The sequence below is a fragment of the Clarias gariepinus genome, chromosome 15, assembly GCF_024256425.1.
Source record: "Clarias gariepinus isolate MV-2021 ecotype Netherlands chromosome 15, CGAR_prim_01v2, whole genome shotgun sequence".
Lineage (NCBI taxonomy): Eukaryota > Metazoa > Chordata > Actinopteri > Siluriformes > Clariidae > Clarias > Clarias gariepinus.
This window is the reverse complement of record NC_071114.1, coordinates 27852215-27873891: the sequence shown is the minus strand read 5'-3', so window position 1 is coordinate 27873891 and position 21677 is coordinate 27852215. Positions and strand designations below refer to the sequence as shown.

General features: G+C 38.6%; 1 protein-coding gene across 3 annotated transcripts in view; it reads left to right on the top strand.

Moving 5' to 3' along the window:
* The first annotated feature begins 1790 nt into the window (after positions 1 to 1790).
* The window catches only part of LOC128542988 (CSC1-like protein 2), a 60407-nt gene continuing 40520 nt past the window's right edge, over positions 1791 to 21677 (top strand). For 2 of the 3 annotated variants that reach the window (XM_053513245.1, XM_053513244.1), the window contains exons 1-3: positions 1791 to 2192; positions 18493 to 18692; positions 20407 to 20486. In XM_053513245.1, coding sequence (XP_053369220.1) covers positions 18534 to 18692; positions 20407 to 20486 — 239 coding nt within the window. In that variant the 5' untranslated portion in view covers positions 1791 to 2192; positions 18493 to 18533. Of the gene's footprint in view, positions 2193 to 18492; positions 18693 to 20406; positions 20487 to 21677 lie in introns of those variants that run through there. The other variant, XM_053513246.1, reaches the window with a different exon arrangement.

Genomic DNA, 21677 nt, shown 5'->3' with positions numbered 1-21677 from the left:
TCAATTTAAAAAACAAGGATAAAGTTAAAACTTATGGCATAATGACCTCGCCGACCCGGTCTTTTGTAAGTCGTCTTTGTCCTGTTTGAAGATCCCTTCAGAATATCTTTCTTCTTCCTCTTCTAGGTCAGTTTTTTTTTAAGCTAATAAAAGGAAGTTGACAAAGTACTATTTACTTAATATCCTCTATACCACTTATCTGACATGGTTGATTACAGGGGGCCTGAAGCCTATCCCAGGAAACTTGGAGCACTAGGTGAGGTAAACTCTGGACAAGGTGCGAGCACATTGCACAGCAAGTTGTTTACGTAAAATTAGTTCATAAAAAGAGTTAAACGGTAAAAGCTAAAAATAAGCGTACTGTAAGACGAGCCTCAATGTAATCAATGATATTATTACTATTTCAGGTTGAAGCGCACGTACATGTCTGTCTGTCTTTCTGTCTAACTTATTAATAAACTTTCAGTATCTTACACCTTGTTTACACTAAGTTAGACTTCTTTCATCATCAGCCAAATAAATACACTCCCTGGTCACTAATCGGTGAGTGAATCACAGAGAAATCAAAAAAGTAGATCGGATAAAAATAAAGTTTTGTCGTAAAACGACTCCAGCACATTAAATTACACTTACACTATACCACATCAGCGGTGAAAATATAAACTAATCTGGTACAAATATTCAGTTTAGCTTTTTTAATTTAAATCGATTGGTGCAGGTGTTTGTTTACATTAAATGAGTATCTTATTAGTATCTTATTTTAAAGTAGATTATTAAATTTGAGACACAACTGTTCATAACATTGCTTTTACTCAACTTTTTGATTTCATTTATGGTGCAGATTAAACTTCATGTATATATTTAAGTACTGCAAAAGTAATTCTGTCCAGCGGTCAATTTACTGTAAGACGTGCCAACAGTTTGACTCATGCACAGTACACTGGCAAAGCTTCCGATATATAATCTGGCACAAAACAACTCATGAATTTAATTCCACTCAACATTTTTATTTAATTCATGATGCAGGTTTAACTTCCGGCTAATACCTACAGAGTGGCAAAGTTTCCTTAAATTCTGTCCAGCCAGTTTTGTGTGATGCTGTGACAATATCTTGCTGAACACACATACAGACATACATACAGACAGACAGACAGACATACATACTGTACATACATACATACATACACCCAGACAGACAGACAGACAGACAGACAGACATACATACTGTACATACATACACACATACATACATAAATACATACATACATACATACACCCATGAAAACATACATACAAGCATACATGCATACATACTGTACATACACACATACATACATAAAGACAGACAAACAAACATACATAAATACATACATGCATACAGACAGACAGATATACATATATACACCCATACTGTACATACACCCATAATACATACATACATACATATATACATACATACATAAAGACAGACAAACAAACATACATACATGCAGACTGACAGACAGACAGACACAATTTTTTCTGAGCGTAAATATATCACTGAATGAGCGAATTCTGACCAATGTACAGACAAAAGCTTACTTTTATTTATTTATTTTTTATTTTATATAAATTTATAATTTTGTGTGTTTTTCTTTTTAACCCGTCACGCGGCTCTTATTTTGAAACACACACACGCTGGCCGCCATGTTTAAACCACCCCCGCTCCCTCCTCCTCCTCCTCCTACTGCTGCACGCGCTTCACACAGCCGCATATATTAAAGCCCGAGCGCGCCGGTACATTCATATTCCCAGCGCGTCCTTTGTGTGTGTGTGTGTGTGTGCGTGCGCGCGCGCGCGCTTTGTGTCTGTTCGAGTGCGTCTGTTCTTAATAACCTAATTATATATAAATAACAATAAACGGGACACGGATCTTGGATTTAAGATTTCCCCGCTCCATGATTGTGTGTTGATTTATTTATTTATTGTAAGAGAAGCAAGGCTTGATCCGCAGATGTGCGCGAGCGCGGCGCGGGTTTGCGCGGTGCGGGGATGGTGAGAGGAGCTCGGGATCTGCTCGTCTTCTTCATCTTCGTCTTCGTCTTCATCATCACCGCGGCTGTGGATTTGCCAGGGATTTACCCAGGGACAGGACGGGCAGAGCAGTAGCGGAGCGGAGAGGACGGATAAAGACCTGCAACAACAATAACCGGGTGAATTAACGGCTAAAATAAAATAAATCCATCTGTGCGGGTTTTTTTTTTTTTTTGTAAAATACAAATTTCTCATGAGGAATGTGCTGTAATCTAAATGTGTGTGTGTGTGTGTGGGCCTGTTAACGCTTAGACAGGAGATTTATTTCTTGTTTTAGAGATTAAAAAAAAAAAATACTGATTTATTAACAATGTGCGCATTTGAATTTTTTTTTCCTGGAATAACCATGAGCATTCCAGAAGGCGTCTGAACCAGCGATGGTCTCTAGATGCTGATTATTTTTGAGGACCTGGTGCAAATCATACGCGCAACATTGTATTATTTGTTCTGAGATCAATCAGATAAGCAGGTGTAACGGATATCACCAGTGCGACTTTGTATCTCTTTTACACGCAACACAGGGAGCATCCACCCATCCATCCACCCATCCAAAAAAAAAAAAAAAAAAAGTGGTGGAGTAAATGATCTGGCAGAGCAAAACGCCATTAAGGTAGGGGTGGGTGTGTGTGTGGGTGGGTGTATGAGTGAGTGAGTGTTGCTGGTCACCACCTGACGCACACTGTACCGAATTGCGCTCTCAAAGAGGAACATTTACTTTTACACTACACTGTACCATCAGGATGATGATACAAATAAGTAATAATTGAAAGCAGGCAGCACGGTGGCCTCCAGCCTGGTTCGATTCCCGCCTCTGGGTCTGTGTGCATGGAGTTTGCATGTTCTCATGTTTGTTGGATTTTTTTCCTGGTACTCCGGTTTCCTTCCACAGTCCTAAGGCATGCACTTGCTCGCTCACTCACTCACTCACTTATGTTCTATACCGCTTTATCCTGTATTTAGGGTCGCGGGGACCTGGAGCCTATCCCAGGAGACTTGGGGCACGAGGCGGGGTACACCCTGGACAGGGTGCCAATCCATCGTAGGGCACATGCACACATTTACACTCTCATTCACAAACCATGGGCAATTAGACAATGGATTGGCATCCCTTGATGACAAGTCTCCTGGGATAGGCTTCAACCTCCCGTGACCCTGTATGTATACAGGATGAAGCAGCGTAGATGACGAGTAAGTAAGTCAGTCATTCGAAGCATTTGTCACATAAATTACGTCACAGTTAATGGTTAAGGGTCTTGCTTAAGGGCCCAACAATGGCAACGTGGAGGTGATGGGGATTTGAACCTGGATTAAATTGAATTTAATGTTTTTTTTTAAATTTATATTTCGAAAATAAGTTCCAAAATTAGAATTCTGTAAAGCTGGTTTAAGGCAACGTCTATTGTACAAAAGCACTATACAATTAAAACTGGTTTCTCTAGGTCTCCTAGAGTTTCCCAGGAAAGACTGCCAACTTTGGCCGCGCTCACACAGACTGTACATCTACAGATGCAGTTCAATTAATTCCAGTTGTGGCAGGCAAACACAGATTCTGACCCAAGCACTGCATTTCACCACTAAATCAGAAATAAATAAAAAAAATTAGAAAGGAAGGAATGTGATTTCTGACTAATGGGGGGGGGGGGTGCTATTGTGGCATGATGCACTATAAAGTATAGTAAAAAGTATTTGGCCGAACCTGCAATGACCTTGCATCCAAATACAAACGTTTTACTTCAATCTTGAGTCGGTGCCCCTTTTGCAGGCATTGTTAGGCCCTTGAGCAAGACCCTTACCCCTTAACTGCTCAGATGTATAATGAGATATAGGGTGTCTGCCAAATGTGCTAAATGTAATTAAGTTTTCCTTATATAGCACTTTTAACAATGGTTATTGTCACAAAGCATTTTTGCAGAATAAAAAAAAGCAATAAGTTGAGGGCGACGGTAGGAAAAATTGCAAAAGGAAGAAACCTTGAGAGCAACCAGACTCAACATGTACAGTATAATCTATAATATAAAATAATAGCTTTAGTCCTGTAGTTTGACCCTGATGACCAGATATGCAGCTTTAAAGGCAAACTTGCAGCTTGTAGTTTCTCACCTACATCTAGTTAAACACCACCGAAGATACCTTCACAACCACTAATCTCCTTCCAGTTTCAGCTTTGCCACTACCACTGGGAATTGAACCCAGGTGAGAAACCTACCACTGAGCCACCAAGGACTCTTATGACTCTTAGAGTTTGTTAGTAATTTAAGTATTTAATTTTCTAAATGCTTTTGATGTGATGAATGTAAGTGGCAAACAACCACTTAATTAGATCACTTGTCCAATTATTTGCTGTTACCCCAGATAAATATTTTTCAGTACAAAATTGTACATTTTAAAGTTATTACGTATTATCTTCAATAGTTATTGAATCACGCATCACAAATCCCAAAGCTTAGAAACCAGCATGAGCACCTGCATCACATCTCTGACGTTTCTCCCAATTTGGGACGAGTTTGACAATTTTCAAGATTTTTTCTCCCCACTTATTCACACACTGGTATATTGTATATAAATGTGTAATCTAATTAAGCTATAATTAATAACGGGATAAAATACTGCTGTTAGCCTAGCAGATTGGTGCTCACTTGTTGTGATGTTTGACAAATAAACCGAGTAATGATGTGATCTGGAGCATGATGCAGTATATCTTTTTTTATTTATTTATTTTTTGGCTTTTTAGGTGGACATTTTGACTTCTTTATTATATTTAGATTAAGATTGTATACCAAGTGAAATATGTTTTTGGTTATTATAAACAATGACAGATGGTCATGATAATTATATTTGACAGCTAGAATTTTATATTTCTCAATAGTCTGAGATTGCAACAATAATTAAAGATAAGCAGTGCCTTCTGAATCGGTCATGCTGACGGTTTAGGAACGTGTCTTAAAACATTAGGCCAAATGGAATTTAAATCGGAGTTGTGTTATGCTCGGTGAAATCACCTGGAATGATAAATTTCAGCCTTCTCTTTCTTGTTTTGTAACTTTCCATCCCTTTTTGTAAATTGTGATCTGAAACATTTAAAATGAAAACACACACACACACACACACACACATATGAGCAGGAGTAACTCTTACCTTATTCATATTTTATGTTCAGACTGTATAGATCGGAGTGTGTGCATATTTCATGTACGCACTAAAGTTTACTCTGTGTTAATCTGCATCAGGCGTCAAAGAGTCTGAAGCCCAAAGATCCCCTGATGCTTGTTTCAGCCGTCAGCTTGAAAGTGTATCGATATTATTGCGGCTTTCTACCCACAAGAATCAGTAGGGGTTAGTTTAGGTTTATTTGTTGATATTGCTGTATTAATAATCTGTATTTTAATGTTGCTGGTTAGTGTAAATGTGTTTTGTGGTTATTTACGATGTAAAGCGTGAATATATGAAGTATTAACGTCTTCCAGACTAATTCTGTTTTGACTCGGTGTCAGATGTTTTCGCACTTGTACTTCAATTTCAAGGTTTGTAAAAATGATATAATGTTGGTATGGTTTTTATATATATATATATATATATATATATATATATATATATATATATATAATATATATATATATATAATTATGTATGTATATGTGTGTGTGTGTTTTATGTACTGTATACATGCATTATGTATTATTTTGAAGCAAAGAACACACACCCCCAAAAAAAGATTTGATGGTTTTTGGTCTCAATCTTGACTCTGTTAGGTTTCGACTCATCCTCTTGACGTTGGTCTTGACTAGTCCTAGTCTTCTACCTAAAAATGGTGGTTTTAGAGTGATATTAATAATACTTTCTACTACTGTTTGTCACATGTGAAATTCTATTTTTCACATATGCCAGTTGGGTAAGAGTGCAGGGTTGGAGCCATCATAAGGTGCCCATGTGACAGCTTGGTGGTGCTGGGGTCTGAACCCCTGACCTTCTGATCATTATCCCAGAGGCCTAACCGTTTGAGCCACTATTACTTAATATTGTGATTGATAGTTATGATGTTAAACATGAGGCTTAAAGCTAAACAACTGCTTGGCAGTAATATTAGTTTTGACCACAAAGACGGAACCACGCATGTTTGCATCAAGAGATATTAAAAATTATTTATAAAAAATTTTAAGCTGTACTTTAATTGGACAGTGTGCAGTAATTAGAAAGGTAAATAATTCTTCTTTCTAATTAGAAATAATGCGTCTGTCTTATGTCTTCTAAACACATTTATGTCTTATGTCTATTTATTAAGTCTTATTATAGAAGACTCCGAAAGAACAGCCTGTACCTGCTAATCTCAAGAGCAAGCATGCCTAGTCCTTCCCAGGGGATGTGTGTGGGTTTTATTTTATTATTTTTTAAAAAGGGTATGGCATGATCGAAATGCATCAGAACTGCCAAGCAGGCACCCAGTCTAAGACCATTAACCTGGCCTTACAGATCCTGCAGCCATCGAAAGCGCAGGACAAGTCCGATATACAGTAGGACCAGTGTTATTCTGAATCTGGGCTAGGCCTACTGTTAAAGGGGCCCTTTAATCCAAAACTTACCACTCATGCTTACATGTTCAGATCGGTATCGACTTTATATATGTAATATATGCAAGATCTGAGGGTGGAGGATTAACATGAGATATTTCAGAAATTATTTTTTATTTTTAATAATTTAATAATTCTTTTCAGTTGTCACCTTTTAATAAATTGATCTGAATCATCTTATGGTTACGCCTAATTCTGTACAGCAATTAACATGGTAGCGTCATTAACTGTGAAATCTTGTAAGAGCAGTGAAATACTGTGGAGCTCCTGCGCTTGATGTCATCAGGTTGGCTGGATGTAATGTAGAGCAGCTCTTATCGATTTGGTGTGGCTTCATCTCTGTGCCTGTTGCTGCATGTCTGTTCGACTGAGATAACTGATCCGTGCAAATGTTAAACTCGTAGACTGATCCAGGGTCAGCTGTTCTCTAGCTGGTCTTGTAACTGGTGGACAGGACACAACTGGTTTCAGATCAGTCTGAACTGTAGCTTCCTCCATGTCAAAGATAAGCAGCTCATCTCCATCCAACTGTTGCGTGACAGCTGCTTGGGCTCGGAGAAATGAGCAGAGTTTGTCATGTTCGTCGTTTTCAGGGCGTATGGTTTATCTAAGGAGGGTTTAAGGAGCAGTATGTGAGTGCGACAAGAACAGGAAATAATCCTGAAGACGCTTTAGCAATAAATCACGACGTCATGAATTCCAAAGAAAAACCAATTCCTGTTACTCCAGAATTTCCTTTCCTTTGTTTTTTTTTCTTTTGTTAAAATGTTAATTTGTCCATGTTTCTTTCCTTTATGACGCATCCCTGATTTTCTTTCTTCCTTTCTTTTTCTCAGGATTTTTGAGTTTAAATTAATCTTAAATTATTTTTTCTTTCCTCCATGGCACTTTTTTTCCTGTGAGTTAAATTTTTTTTATACTGTACATCCTAGAAGTTTATTCATGTCTAAACTCTTGAACACAGACCTTTTTAATAATTTCTCTCTTTTGCTTTTTCATGCCTTCTTTCATTCCGTCTCCTTTCTTTGCTTTTTGTTTTCTTTTACTCTTTTATCCATTTTTGCTTGTCTTAATTTCCTGTCATTTGTTTTCTTTCTTTTTTGTTCTGCACCTTTCTTTTCTTTACCTTTTTTTTTGTTTCTTCTTTCTTTTTTTATGGCTTTTACTGTAACTTCTTTCTCACTGTTTATATATACTGTGTGTTTAAATATATATCACTTAACTTTTAAAATCTTTTTTTTTTTTAAACACACACACACAGTTCACATTCTTTCTCGTTGTTGTAACTCCATCTTCCTCTCTCTGAGTCTTTCCCTATGCTCAGGACTGTCCACCTTTCTCAGTGTGTGTCCTTAATTCACATCTCTTCCATGCCCCTGAACCGCACAGTCTTTAACAGGCCCGTAATAATCTGACACGCTCAGTGGTATTTCTGGCACCCTGTCAGGCTGCTGCTCTTGATGACTGTACTGTACGATGACTTAAAAAGCGATAAGTAACGCGATGTGCGTCTGCGCTGCATTATGCTGATGGATGACGATCCTCAAACAGCATCCACAAAACCCCCGGATGGCTGAGGTTATCGGGGGGGAAAACCTCTGATCTGTTCTGGCAGGAGGTTCTGGGATGTTCCGCTTTAGCCAGCTGTTATTAAAAATGATGTTGTGTAGACAAAGTGAGTGACGGTGCACTTTCCAGCGTGGGTCGATTAGAGGTTGTAATTTCAAAAGAGAAAATATTTGATGGGATGGAAAGCTTTCACTCCTTAGGTTGGCTTTGGCTTGCTTGTTTGTTTTTGCCCCCAAGGTTGGCTTTTTGCTCTCTAGGTTAATATTTGTTTGCTAGGTTTGCTTTTTCTTGCTTGCTTTTCTGCTCTCGGTTAGCTGTCACTAATTAGTTGGCATTTGCTTGCCAGGCTGCCTTCAGGTTTATGGGGTTAGGTTTTGCTTTCTAGTTTTATTTTCAGAGAGGGAGCATTTGATGGGTAAATATAAGGGGCGTTCAAATCAAACTGGGACATTCGATTGTGAAGTATTGAGGGTGAAAACTCCCGTTATTTCTCTATAACACTAATACCCTTATCCTAGTGTTTCACCAGTGCTTGAATATCATCAAGGTAGAAAGATTTCTCATTATGCCGGAGCCACGATCGGACTGTCTGCTTCACGTCTAAAACTTTGGGCTCCCGGGAACTCCTTTAATGGCCCAGGCATGTAGAGATGGCTTAAAGCGAGGTCAGGACTGTATGGGCTTAACTCCCAGCTGAGTTCCTGTAAAGTGCAAGTGATTGTTTAAAATGTTTGCATTATTCAAGTGTTTTACTGTGGCTAAGAAAAATTTCATCATGAATCAAGTCCAAATTTGACTTGAACCCTCCTGGACTTTGTTTAGCATGTAGGTGGGCTTTTTAAGCTTTTAGCCTTTCAGTTTTCTTTTTTTCTTCCCAGTTTCTACCCATTATGTTAGGCTAGTTGTTGCTTGCTAGCTGACCTTTTACAGTTTCTCTCCATTGTTTTTTTTTTTTTTTTTCCTTTTCTTATCATTGCTTGCTGACTTTTTCACTCCCTAGGTTAGCCTTTACTAAATAATTAGCTGTTTACTGTCAGGCTACCTTTGCTAATTGTATTATTCTTTGCTTTATTTTGGTAGATTTTGGTCATTAGGTTTGTTTTTGCTTACTAGTTTAGCTTTCACACAGTTTCTGGTTACTGTTTTCATCATTGCTTGCTTTTACTCATTAGATTAGCGTTCACATGCTAATCTCTTTATTTTAGTCATGAGTTGGTTTTGCTAGTTTGTTCAGTTAGATATCACCACTTAAGGTATTTTGAGTAATCTAAAGTAACATTTAAGTGAGTTTTGCTCACTAGGTTAATCTTTGTTTGCTAGGTTTGCATTCATTCGATTAGCTCTCATTCGATTAGCGTTCGTTTATAAGGTAAACCAATTTCATAGCCTCAATTACTGTAGCCTTCAGTAGCTACTTTACAGTAGTTATAAGGTTTGTTTTTGCTCACTAGTTAGCATTTCCTTGTAAATTCACATTGTAATGCATCAGATGGATAAAAATTCCCTAAATTTAGTTTTGCTTTTATATTAGTTTAAACCTAAAGCTATTTGGAGTGAACTAGTTTTACATGAATATGTGGGGGTCTTGGTTATTCCTTAAGTATTTTAGGGTTTTTAATTCTATTATATTCTTACGGACCGGCCGTTCCTGCTTCTTGGACAACATTACTTATCACAAAGGGTCCATTTAAACTAACTCTATAAAGTATTTAACCTCTAAAGGTAAAATACTTTATATCTAAACTGAATCGACGTTGCACTATAATCTCTTGTATCCTTTTGTAATTTGTAAAGAGGTTTTTCTTTCTATTAACTGGTAGAAACGAAACCATACCGATTAAGTTTAAAACACAAAACAATTACCTATAGACGTTGTGGTATAAGATGTACAGTCATGGTATAATGGACTAATCTGCTCGTCGACTGCCTGACATTCCACAATACTCGGGTCATAAAATTCCATGTGATCATGGATGCAACATGCAGACAAACAAACGTGCATGTAAATACTAGATGCAAATACAGGGGCTGAGAGGTCATTGTTTGTAATATAGATGTCCAGATCATTTTCATGGTAATGCAATGAAGGCATGAATAAGAATGGAAATTAACTACTGAGCATGACGGGCTGCATTTAATTCCACTTGACAAGCATAAATCCATGTAATGATCAGAGATTCATCTTGTAACGTCCATGATTGAACATTATCTGACCAAATTTTTCAGTTTATTAAAGAACCAATTTTATTATTATGATAATGGTGGTTTTTCAGCTGCTCCTGTCGAGGGGTCGCCACAGCAGGCCATATGATTCGCGTGCAACTTGGCACAGGTTTTATGCCGAATGCCCTTACTGATGCAACCATTTTCTGATGCAACCACTGATGCAATCTGGGCTTGGGACTGGCACTCCATCTAGTGTCTGGGGTTTGGGCATTAGGTGGGAATTGAACCCGGGCCTTTCGCATGGCAGGGAAGAAACCTACCACTGAGTCACCAATTACATTATTATATTACAATAAATGTAACTATCCCTTATCTTGGTGCATGGATTTCTATACGTCATGTTCCTGTAATTGACTTGAACATAAAACCTGAAACTTGTTTCAAATGAAAGCACTCCAGCCTTGTGAGTGTGTGTGTATGTCCCTAAATGCTGGTGGATTTGACAGGTACGAGGAAAAATTGTGCTGCTTTCACCTTCATATCAAGGTTGAAGAGACGGCCTCACTATTTTTGTGTTACACTACGTTTTCCCCAGGCTTTGCTGCCACCACAATCAATACGTCAATTAAGTAGGACGGATTTAGCAAATGGACGGTCCAGGCTGGGGAAAAAAAGTAAGCCGCAATGCTATTTTTATTTTTATTCCCACTTTTGCCTATTACCTGTTAGCATTCTAATTCAGTTTTCTGTCAGATTGTAGTTTTCTGTAATCAGTTCACATTTACATGGGTAGTTATGTTGTAGGAAAATATTTCACATTGTCGTGGGTCAATGTGGGAAAGATTTTTAAGGTGTTGCCTGAGTTGTAAAAATGTTTAGAGCATGTGATTATGATTGGCATCATAAAGTAAATAGGTGCAATAAAATCCTAGTACACAAGTTTGTAGTTAACATACAATGATGCAACATTGTTTAACTGTAGATGGAGAATTGTTCATTTTTATTGCTGAATGATGTCAGGATGGGGGGAGGGGGGGAGGCCATATAATAACATGAAACAAATCATAGTTATTCTGGATAGTATTAGCACAAAAATCTAAATTATTTGTAATATGTTTATACATTTTTATTATATTATTTGAATTCTAAAAAAATGTATGTTGTAGGGTGATTTCTTTGTAAAAACCCCCAGTTTGGCAGCCCTTGATTAAAATATAGCTGGCAATGGAAATTGTGTGTGTGTGTGTGTGTGTGTGTGTGTGTGTGTGTGTGTGTGTGTGTGTGTGTGTGTGTGTGACAGAGCGCACGAACACACTGCAGGACAGCCAGTAATTAGATTTAGCCTCATAAGACGAACCATTTTTATCATGTGAGTTATGCTGCTGCCCACGGTTATCTCTTGTTAGCCGTAATCTCACAACGTTAATAGCTTCGGGCCAAACAGGGTGACGAACTAAATCGTTTCCAATATCACCACCTGAAGTTGGGCATGTCTACAATAATTCAGACCCGTCATAAGTAATTGTACTGCAACGTGATTTGTCTTGGTTTTGGCTATTTGCTGCAGCAATTAAAGCGAGTCGCTCAGCTTTTAGTTCGAGTGTCTTCCTTTGAGGTTTACTCAATATTCCTGATTATTCAGTCTCAAATTAAAGCTGACTGTTTGCATTTTAATTACCAAGTCGCTGTTTTACTTCCTATCCAGTATGTTCTGGTAGAAAGCCAAAAGACACGCTGTGATACTGTTCAAAAATATTTTAAACACTCACCATATGTGTGAATAGATGTGTATTATGTACAGTATATCTTGCCACTAAGCAAAGCTAGTTTATTTATTTTACTTTAGATATTTGAATGTTTGCGTTTTTGTATCTTGATAACATCATTTTATTTGTATAAAGGTACGTTATTTATATAGCTTTTTTTATTATTATTTTATAATTTGAATGATAAAAGAAACGCACTAAACCAGGCAGTTTTTAGGAGGCCGTGGTGTGACCTGTTTGTTATGGAAAACTTTGAAGAAATGGATAACTCCGTGGATAAGATGTTGGTCAATTGATTAGAAGGTCACAGGGTTCAAAACCCCGCACCGCCAAGCTGCCTCTGATGGGCCTCCACTGCTCAGATACATAATCAGACAAATGTGAGTCGCTGGAGATAAGGGGACTTTCTAAATAAATAATGTAAAGGAGTCGTTTAAGCTTAGTTTTTCAGCAAGAGTTGACTCTTTAGGCTTTCAAATGGCTTGTTGTTGAAGACTTTGCCATTTTGAGCAATGGTTGTTTTTCTTTGCAGTTTCAACTATTTATATTTTTTTTAATTGGGTGAAAAAAAAATCAACTTAGAGTAAAATCTTGGAATGGAACTTGGATTTATGAATGTTGGATTATTTCCTAGTTCAGTGACCAGATAACCGTGGAGTTTAAGCATGACTGCATCCAAGAGAGTTCCATGAAAATGAAACCACCTTCCTGAGCTAACATGCTCTGTGGTTTTGCGTACATGTGCTCTGGTACTGCAGGTGGCTCTATGAAAATGTCAGACCCATTTCCATGACTTCAGATAGAGAATTTTTCACAGTTACATTGTTCGTCAAAGCTACTCTAGCAAAATTTCATCTGTGCATGATTTATGCTGTGGCCGGGTTTTTTTTTTTTTTGGTAGTCCGCTAATTTCATGTTCTCACTCTCGCGTCTGAGATTGCATCACTGATCACAGGTTAGAGTTTTTTGACATGAACTGAACCCCCTTCTGGCAATGGATCACTTGTCACATGCCACATTATATCCCTTATTTCCTTCCTTTTTTGTCTTCCTGTCTTCAAGTTCTCATTGTCAAGCCTCTTTCTTTTTTTTCTCCCTCACACACTTATTTATTTGTGATTCAGCTGGTCTGATCTGATTTAATTTTCACCCAGTAATCATCATCATTATTATTATAATTGAATTAATCACTGGTTTATAAAACAGGGTTATGAATCATGGAGTTTGGCTTAATTAAATATTCAGGTTGATGGAATGGAGACAAACTGCTCATTTCTGGTGTAAAGTGTTTCTGCAATTTCCATCAAGACTCTTTTTTTTTTTTTTTTTTTTTTTTTTACTACATATTTAAACATCTCTCAAAGTTTCACCAAAATATACATATGGTATAGGCATACAGTACTGTACTTTTTTCCATGCTCCATTCTTACTGTCGCTTAATATGCTCTCTACATCCCACTTTTTCATTTCCTGGTTCTTTCCTTTTCATCTCTCTATTCATTTTCTCTTGGCCTCTTCCTTTCCACACACTTTCATTCCTATTTTTATTGCAAACCAGTACATCCCTATATTTATTCTTTCTCTCTCTCATTTTTTCCCTCCTTCCCCTCATTCCCCATCTCTCCTCACTCTTTCTTCTCTTCATTTTCCCCTCCCTTTGGTGTGTCTCTCTCTCTCCCTCTCTCTCTTTCTCTCTGTGTCTCTCTCGCTCTTTAACATGCTGCTCGAGGAGGATCGAGAAATGTTTCATCATTTTAAATAAAACTAGGGCAGTGGGGTTGTTTGAGCATTAGAGGTTGGAAAAATCCCATGATGCCCCTGTGGGAATGGCATGGAGCGGTTTGTGTTAGCTCGCCTTGATCATCGCCTAGTTTGTGATCCACAGCTCTCAAAGGAATCAACTCAGCATGAGGAATTTGTCATGTAGCTGGTGTGTAGATCGACACTGCTGCTTCACAATGTAGTGAAATGTTGACAAACTGCGAGCGAAAATTAGTGTCAAACATTAGAAACTGGAGTCGATCTGTAATGAATAATAAATGTGTAAAAAGGGATGCAGTTACGACCGGCCTTTCACCCGGGCCGGGATTTTTAACAGTGGGGTTTTATTCTCCTTTCAGAGAACCTAATGCATATGCACTGATTTGCATATACATTAACTGCCATGATTATTTGCATATCAATGTGTGTTGCATGAAGAATAAGGTTATCTGAAGACACTTGGAACAGAATAGAGGTTTATCAGAATAAAAGATAAATAGGAGAGGCAAAATGGGCTTAAAGACAATAGTTATGGATGATATTACGATCTTCTGTTTTAGGTTTACAGCACAGAACAAAAATACATGTGCTTACAGGACAAACAGTAGAATCAGTCATTGGTCTTCGGGAACAATTGTGATTTAATTTATTCTTCGTTGGGAGCAAGAGTCACCAGTGATTGTTCCCAAAGAAGTGTCAACTAAAGACCATTGTTCCCGAGGACAAATGGTCATAAGTGGCTGGGAACAGTGGACAGCGTTTGTGTTTAGTCGGTTGTATTTTGGAACAGTGGTGATCATTTGGAATAGTGGTTTTTAGTATGATTCTTCTTAGGGAAAAATAGTCGTCACTGGTAACAATGGTGGTTAGTTGATTTGTCTTTGGGAACAATGGGCATCAGTGATTTGATCTTTGAGAACAATAGTGTTTAGTTGATTTGGTCTTTGGGAACAATGCTGTTTTAGTTGGTTCTACTTTGGGAGGAAAAATGTGATCAGTGATTGGTGGAATTAACTTCCTCTCGATGTCTGTACAGACAAGTCAATGGAAATGCATTTTTAAGCAGTGAGTAAAGACTTTTTTCAGGTATTTGCTTCAACCCCCCCTCTTTGGGAACAAGGGTTATCAAAGATTGGTCTTTGGGAACAATGGATATTTTAAATTTTTTTTTTGAGGGAAAACTGTTCATCATTGGGAACAGTTGTGTTTAGTTGTTTTTTTTTGTTAAGGAAATTGTTCCCAAGGACAACAATTTGTGTTTTGCTGGTTCTTTTTGGGGAACAATGACGATCAGTGGGTGGTCCTTGGCAACAAAGGTGTTTAGTTGATTCTACTTTGGGAATACGGATCGTTGGAGATTGGTCAGTTGGCACAATAGTCATCATTGTTTCAACCTTGGGAACCTGGGTCATCATTTAAAAAAAAATAAATGAAGGTATTATTTCATTTTATTTATTTATTTGGTGACCAGGGTTTGAATATTGAGACCTCAGTCAGGCTTTACATGTCATCAGTCAAGCAAAGTCCAATAACCTGCATGAGCTCAAAAAATGCTAGATGTTTCATTATGCTCTTTTTTTTAAACTTTAATACTAAACTAACTTAAGTTTAAATGGTCTGCAGTTAGGAGATCCCTAAATTCCACTGTGGTTTATCAACTCATTTATTTATAATGTTCCTCACCTGTTCATGATGGTAAGAGAATGTTGTGAAGGCAATAGAGATGGAGGGGGAAATTGATGGCTACATACTATGTAGTGCAGTATGTGTCACAAAATCAATAATTCCTTGTAGATTTGTTGTTTTTATAACAACTTCTCTCACAATCTGCACTCATAATATATATAGCACCTTCACTAAACTGGTCCAATATATCACATAGCAGATACTGCAAGTGTCCTATTCTTCTTACACCACAGCAGTTTTCCATCTGTGATTATATTCATATTCGTTAGTCAGCATCACGGACTCTTTAGCTATTTATAGTCATAAACTGGTTCTTCTGCTGGTCAGGAGAGGATCACGTTAATGCTTCACAAGCAGTCTGCATCTTGGTCTAACCAGCTTGTCTTGATCTTTACCATGGAAATGAAGGTGTGGTTGGTCCGGTCAGAAAGGAGCACCACCTGAAGCTCCCGTGACACCTGAATACCAAAGATGCCAAATGCCGTAGACGTAAACACCGTTTCTTGGATACAGGCAAAGTGAAAGCTGATTCTAGAATTGTTCTGTGGGTTCCTTGGAAGATCGCGGGAGATTTATTTCCAGTTTAGTGAGTTTGAAATTTGGTAAAAAGTCGGCTTTCATTGTCATTCCAATACAGTTCAAGGACCAAGGTGCTACATATATGCAACAACATAAATCACCAACACAACTTGTAACCGGAACCAGCTAGCTAACTAGGAGACCTAATTAGCTGACTAGCTCAGATATGACAGATGTACGTTTTTTATTTTTAAGCTAACCTTAAACTATTTTTTTTACAAAAAAGAGACAATAGATAACGTACAACAAAGCTCTGAGCATTCTAACCCTCGCAGTGGAAGTGCTTTCTCGCGCCTGTAGAAACAATAGCAATAAATGTATAGCTCATTATTCTCCTCTGCTCCTGCTCATAAATCTGGCTTTTGTTCATCTTTCGATTCTTGATTGGGGGGGAAACGGGTTTTCCCTGGATTAAGCTGCCGGAACCAGACAGTCAAGTCCTTTGAGTCATTTATAAATATGATTCAGTGCTCAGGAGAGTGATTCAGCTGCTTCTTTCTCTCCCTGTCACCGTGGTAACAGCACCCCTCCAGCCCCAAGTCCACATCCTCATCATAAGACTTTGCCACGGCAAGGCGAGCGCCAAGCACCGGATCTCGTTCCTGTCTTGGTGGGATTATTTTGGGGATCAGCTGTTGCGTTGTTGGTGCTCTGAGCCAATCAGAGGGAGGAGGGAATGGAAACAGAGGCTGGCTGCGCTGTCATTGAGACTGTGGGAGTGTGGAGGCCGGTCTAGCAGAGCCATCTGCTGCAGTGCTGCTGCAGCCAACCCTCCTCCACCTCTCTCTTTCTCTCTCTCAATCTTGCTTTGTCTTTGTCCTTCTCAGCCTTTTCTGCAGTCTGAGTAATCATTATTTTACATCTGCCATTGTGTCTGGCGTTCTTCTACTCTGCCTGAGCTCCCTTTTTGATCACCATACTCCTTGAAGGCTTGTGTTTCTGTTTATTGAAACGCTTTTAAGCTGAAGGCCAGATGGTGTGGTCAGAGTGCACGATAGCCAAATCCCAAGCACAGGAAACAGCTTTATTATTTCCTATTGCCTTAATTGAGGTCACATTTTGGCATAATATTTATCTGCCTTTGTTCTTGCATTAAAAAAATATAAATAAATGTGAATAAACTAGGAGTTCCAACCCTGACCGGGGCCGTTACTAAGGATGCTGTAAAGGCATCAACATTGACATGGGGGTTGACGCACCATTTAAACCTCAACCTGATGAACTAGCAAGCTTTCCTATATTAATAGTGCTCTTCTTCATATTAGTTTACATCTGTATTTGTTTCCATTTAGAACAATTCAATGTTTAATATACTGTATGCATTGCGATTCTTTTATTCGACAATTCATGCATCTCCACACAGAGTTAAAAATTTATGTCTTAAAAATAAATTTTAAATGTATATATCTTTGCATTTAAGGTTGTAATCTGTCGCCATTCCTGCAGGTGAAGCACTCTAAACTATTCACACTAAACTAAACTAAACAATTTTTTCTTTAATATGAGAATTGTAGCAAAAAAAAAAAAAATCAAATAAGGATGTTTATAAAATCACGATTGCAATACGAATTGAGTCGGCACGTTGGTATCGTGATATCGTATCAGTAGGTACTCAGGAGTGATCCTCAGCTCTACAGTGTAGTGCACTAAATTAATAAGCTGTTGAGTTATAAGGATTTCAGACAAAGTTTACCTTAAAACAAAGTTCTCTCCTCAGTTAGCCTAAAGTATTGGTCCTTAGTGCATTGCATGGCACAAATTTGCCACAAGTGAACTCTCAGGTTTATTAGTTTTAACGTAAAATAAGCAATATGGTTTTTGAAAAAAAATTTTTTTTTTGCAAAACTTGTTTTGTTACTCTCTGCTCCATAACCTCCAGAAAACAAAAATCATGACTCTTCCATATTCGAGTAAGTTTATCAGGCACGTTGAACCGAACACCGTCTCTATATTATGACCTCATTGTTCCATTGCGTCAGATGGAAAAGTCATCCTCAGATAATTGCTCCTTCAGGGAGGCAACACTTCAGCTGAAACACGTCTGCCGAGGTGATTTTCATCGCCGCTAATTGGTCCGCGATGACTGAAGTGACGAGTAGGATGTGTGTACAGATATAAGAAATAACATATCAGGTGGTTGCTGAGGTGGTGCTTTGGTTCTTGCAAAATTTTTGATCGTCCTTCGAGAACAGCTGCGCAAACAGTTATCCCCAAAGTAGTTCTGACTTTTTAGTGATTTGAATGCTTGTCATTGCTTTTATTTCAACCAGGTTAAACTTTCTTTTTTTAGGCTTTTAACTCTTTTTCTTTCCTCCATTTGTTTGTAGATTTTGCAGCAGGATGCGACTGTGAATCCTCTTGAGCGCTCATGATGATGAGGATATTCGGGGGCTGCGAGGGCCAGCCCGGCTGCTTCAACACCTCCAAAGATTACTGCTACTCGGCACGGATCCGCAGCACCGTGCTACAGGGCCTGCCTTTCGGAGGAGTGCCCACTGTACTCGCTCTCGACTTCATGTGCTTCCTGGTGAGAATGTTGGAAGCTTGTTCCCTTTTTTGTTTAATTGGAGGAAAACAACCAATAATGACTGACAGGACATCAACAAGTATTTAATCTGTATTAGAAACCTGGAGAACAATAAATAGGGTTTCAGCCTTAAGACTTAAACACTGAGACGGTGTCTAAGTCCCGAACATTAATGAACTTTTGAATAAAACTTTTTTTTCATATCATGTTCTAGCAGGTTATGTCGCCAATTCCACTCCATTGAGTCCCTGGTATGTTTACCAGATCTGGCCCAAAAAACCTATACTGTATGCTCCCCTGAAACACAAAATAAGGTGTTATATTAAACATTTTATGGGTTTTCAGAGAAGAACATCTGAACAACTATGAATAATTCCAGATGTTGTATATATTTGCAGGAGTGGCATGGTGCTGTAGTGGTTAGCATTGTCGCCTTACACCTCCCGGGTTCAGGTTTTGATTCCCGCCTCTGTGTGCATGGAGTTAGCGTGTTCTCCCTGTCCTTGGTGGGTTTCCCCTCGAGTGCTCCAGTTTCCTCCCACAGTCCAGAGACATTCAGATTAGGCTAACTGGTCTTCCCCAAATTGCCCATATGTTTGTGTGTGCCCTGCAATGGGTTGGCACCCTGTCCAGGGTGTACCCCGCATTGTACCCTAGGGATACCCCCATGACCCTGAATACAGGATAATGCAGTATAGACAATAAGTGAGTGAGTATATTTGCAGGTGGATATCAGTTTGTGAGCCTACATGGAACATTTTGGACATTTTAGACCTGGTCATAAAATGTAGATTCGGCGCCCTCACTCAGAGCGACTTACATTTTTATCTCATTGGGATTTGAACCTGAGACCTTCCGATCAGTAGTCCAATGCCTTAACCACTGGATCTTTACTCCTTGAACACAAATCCTCATATACAGTACCCAGCTTTGATTGTGCAGGTCTAACGAGGGAGCAATAAGACATTTAGCACCATGGCCTTGCATCTTCAGGGTCGAGGGTTCGAGTCACAAATGGTTGTGTGTGTGTGTGTGTGTGTGGAGTTTGTACAGTATGTTCCTCTTTTTAAGTCGTGCTTGTTGGGTTTCCTTTAATCTGAAGCCATTGCTGATTAGACTAATCGACGTTTCCAAATTTCCTGTAGTATGTGTGTGGGGTGCTTGTGCCCTGCAATGGATTGGTTTGGCACCCTGGCCAGGTGGGTGTAACCCCTCCTCCTAGTGAGTCCCCTGGCTCTCGGCCTCCTATGGCCCTGTACAGGATAACCAGTATAGAGAATGCATAAGAGCTAAGCATTAACCTACATGTAGCCTTTCTCGCCCTTTAGGTCTCTCTCTCTCTTTTAAAGAGGGTGAAAAGGTTGCTGGACGATTTACACTATAATGAACGTGAGAGACGTGTAACCTAATAATGTCCTGAGCTGCGAGCTGCTCCGTAACGTTGACCCATATTCTTGCTGACGAGCACGACTCAGACTTGGACCTGGATGTCGGTGTAAATTTCCAGCCAAGGCCTGAATGTGACTCAGTCAGCATTGTTACAACGCTGTGTGTCTGAGAGACAATACTATATCCCTGTAGTGTGACTTGTGTTTAAAAGCCAATGTTTATCATTATCTCTATAAATGTTTGCTTTTGTTTATTCAGTTTCTTTTCTCTTTATTGGTCCGGTGCTATTTTTAAAGCTTTCTTTCGGTCTCCGCTTGTGTCTCAGGTCCTGCTGTTTGTCTTCTCCATCTTGCGGAAGCTGGCATGGGACTACGGCAGGCTGGCTCTCGTGACCGACGCCGACAGGTACGGATGTGTAGGAAATATGAAACAAAAAGATGATGACGGGTCGTTAATCAAATCCTGTTTTCTGCTTAGTAAAAAAGGTTTGCAGCTTTTGACAGATCATGCCATATTTCATCATCATCCTCATCCTCCTAATCCTAATTCTTTCTCTGCAGGTTGGAATAAAAAGACCAGATTTTTTTTTGTTTTTATTGTCTTAAATTTAAATCAGTTTATTTATTTAATTTGCAATTATCGTAAATAAATATAAGGAATTTTATCTTGCACTGGTGGTGTTCAAGTCAAACCGGGACTTTTGGAACACAATACAGTTATGAGCATAAACTCCCTTTATTTCTTTATATAATCCCCTAAAACACTAGTGCACTTATCCCAGTGTTTCATTAGTGCTTGAACACCATCAAGGTAGAAAGTTTCCTCAGTACGCCCCAGACACACATCGGACTGCTCGCCTTATTCACGTCTTAAGCACGTCTTAAGATGTAATGTCAGACTGTGTTGTGAAGTTTGTTTAGTAGGGATGTGTTGTCTCCAGTGTCTTAACATTTCCTTCATGGACAGAGGAGGTATATGCTGTACTGTAATGGTTTCTTGGTAACATGATAATTTTTTGTTTTCTGAATGGAGACTGGTTAAAAAATAAAAAGAGAGAGAGAACATGGTAAGATGAGGAGTGTTTACGGGTGCTATAACTTGTTATATAGATGTTTTTTAATGTTAACTATACAGTAACTGTAAGTGGATAATAAGTTCTCAGGATTTGCAGTTAAAAATAATCATATTTGGGTAAGAAACAGTAATTCTGCACTGATTTAATAAAAATAATAATAATAAAAATAATAATAATAATAATAATAATTTCCCCCTTAAACAACATACCGCCAAATGATTTTTTTTGTGTCTTCTTCTCTCTTCCCATATTTAATTTATATATATATTTTTTTGCCTAGGACCACGTTTGGTATCTAGTGCTGAATTGGTGTCACGGTTTCCGCAAACACACCTGTGTTGACTGATCTGCCGAAGGAAGTCTCATGTCTCCATGTGTCGAATTTGTATTTGTTGTTCTTCACAGCGTGTTGTTGCAGCCATCCGCATCCGTAGCACTAAAGCTCTGGAGACTAGTAAAGCAGGTCGCGTGTGTGTGTGTGTTGTTGTTGTCAGTGTAACAGCCATTATCTTGTGACAATG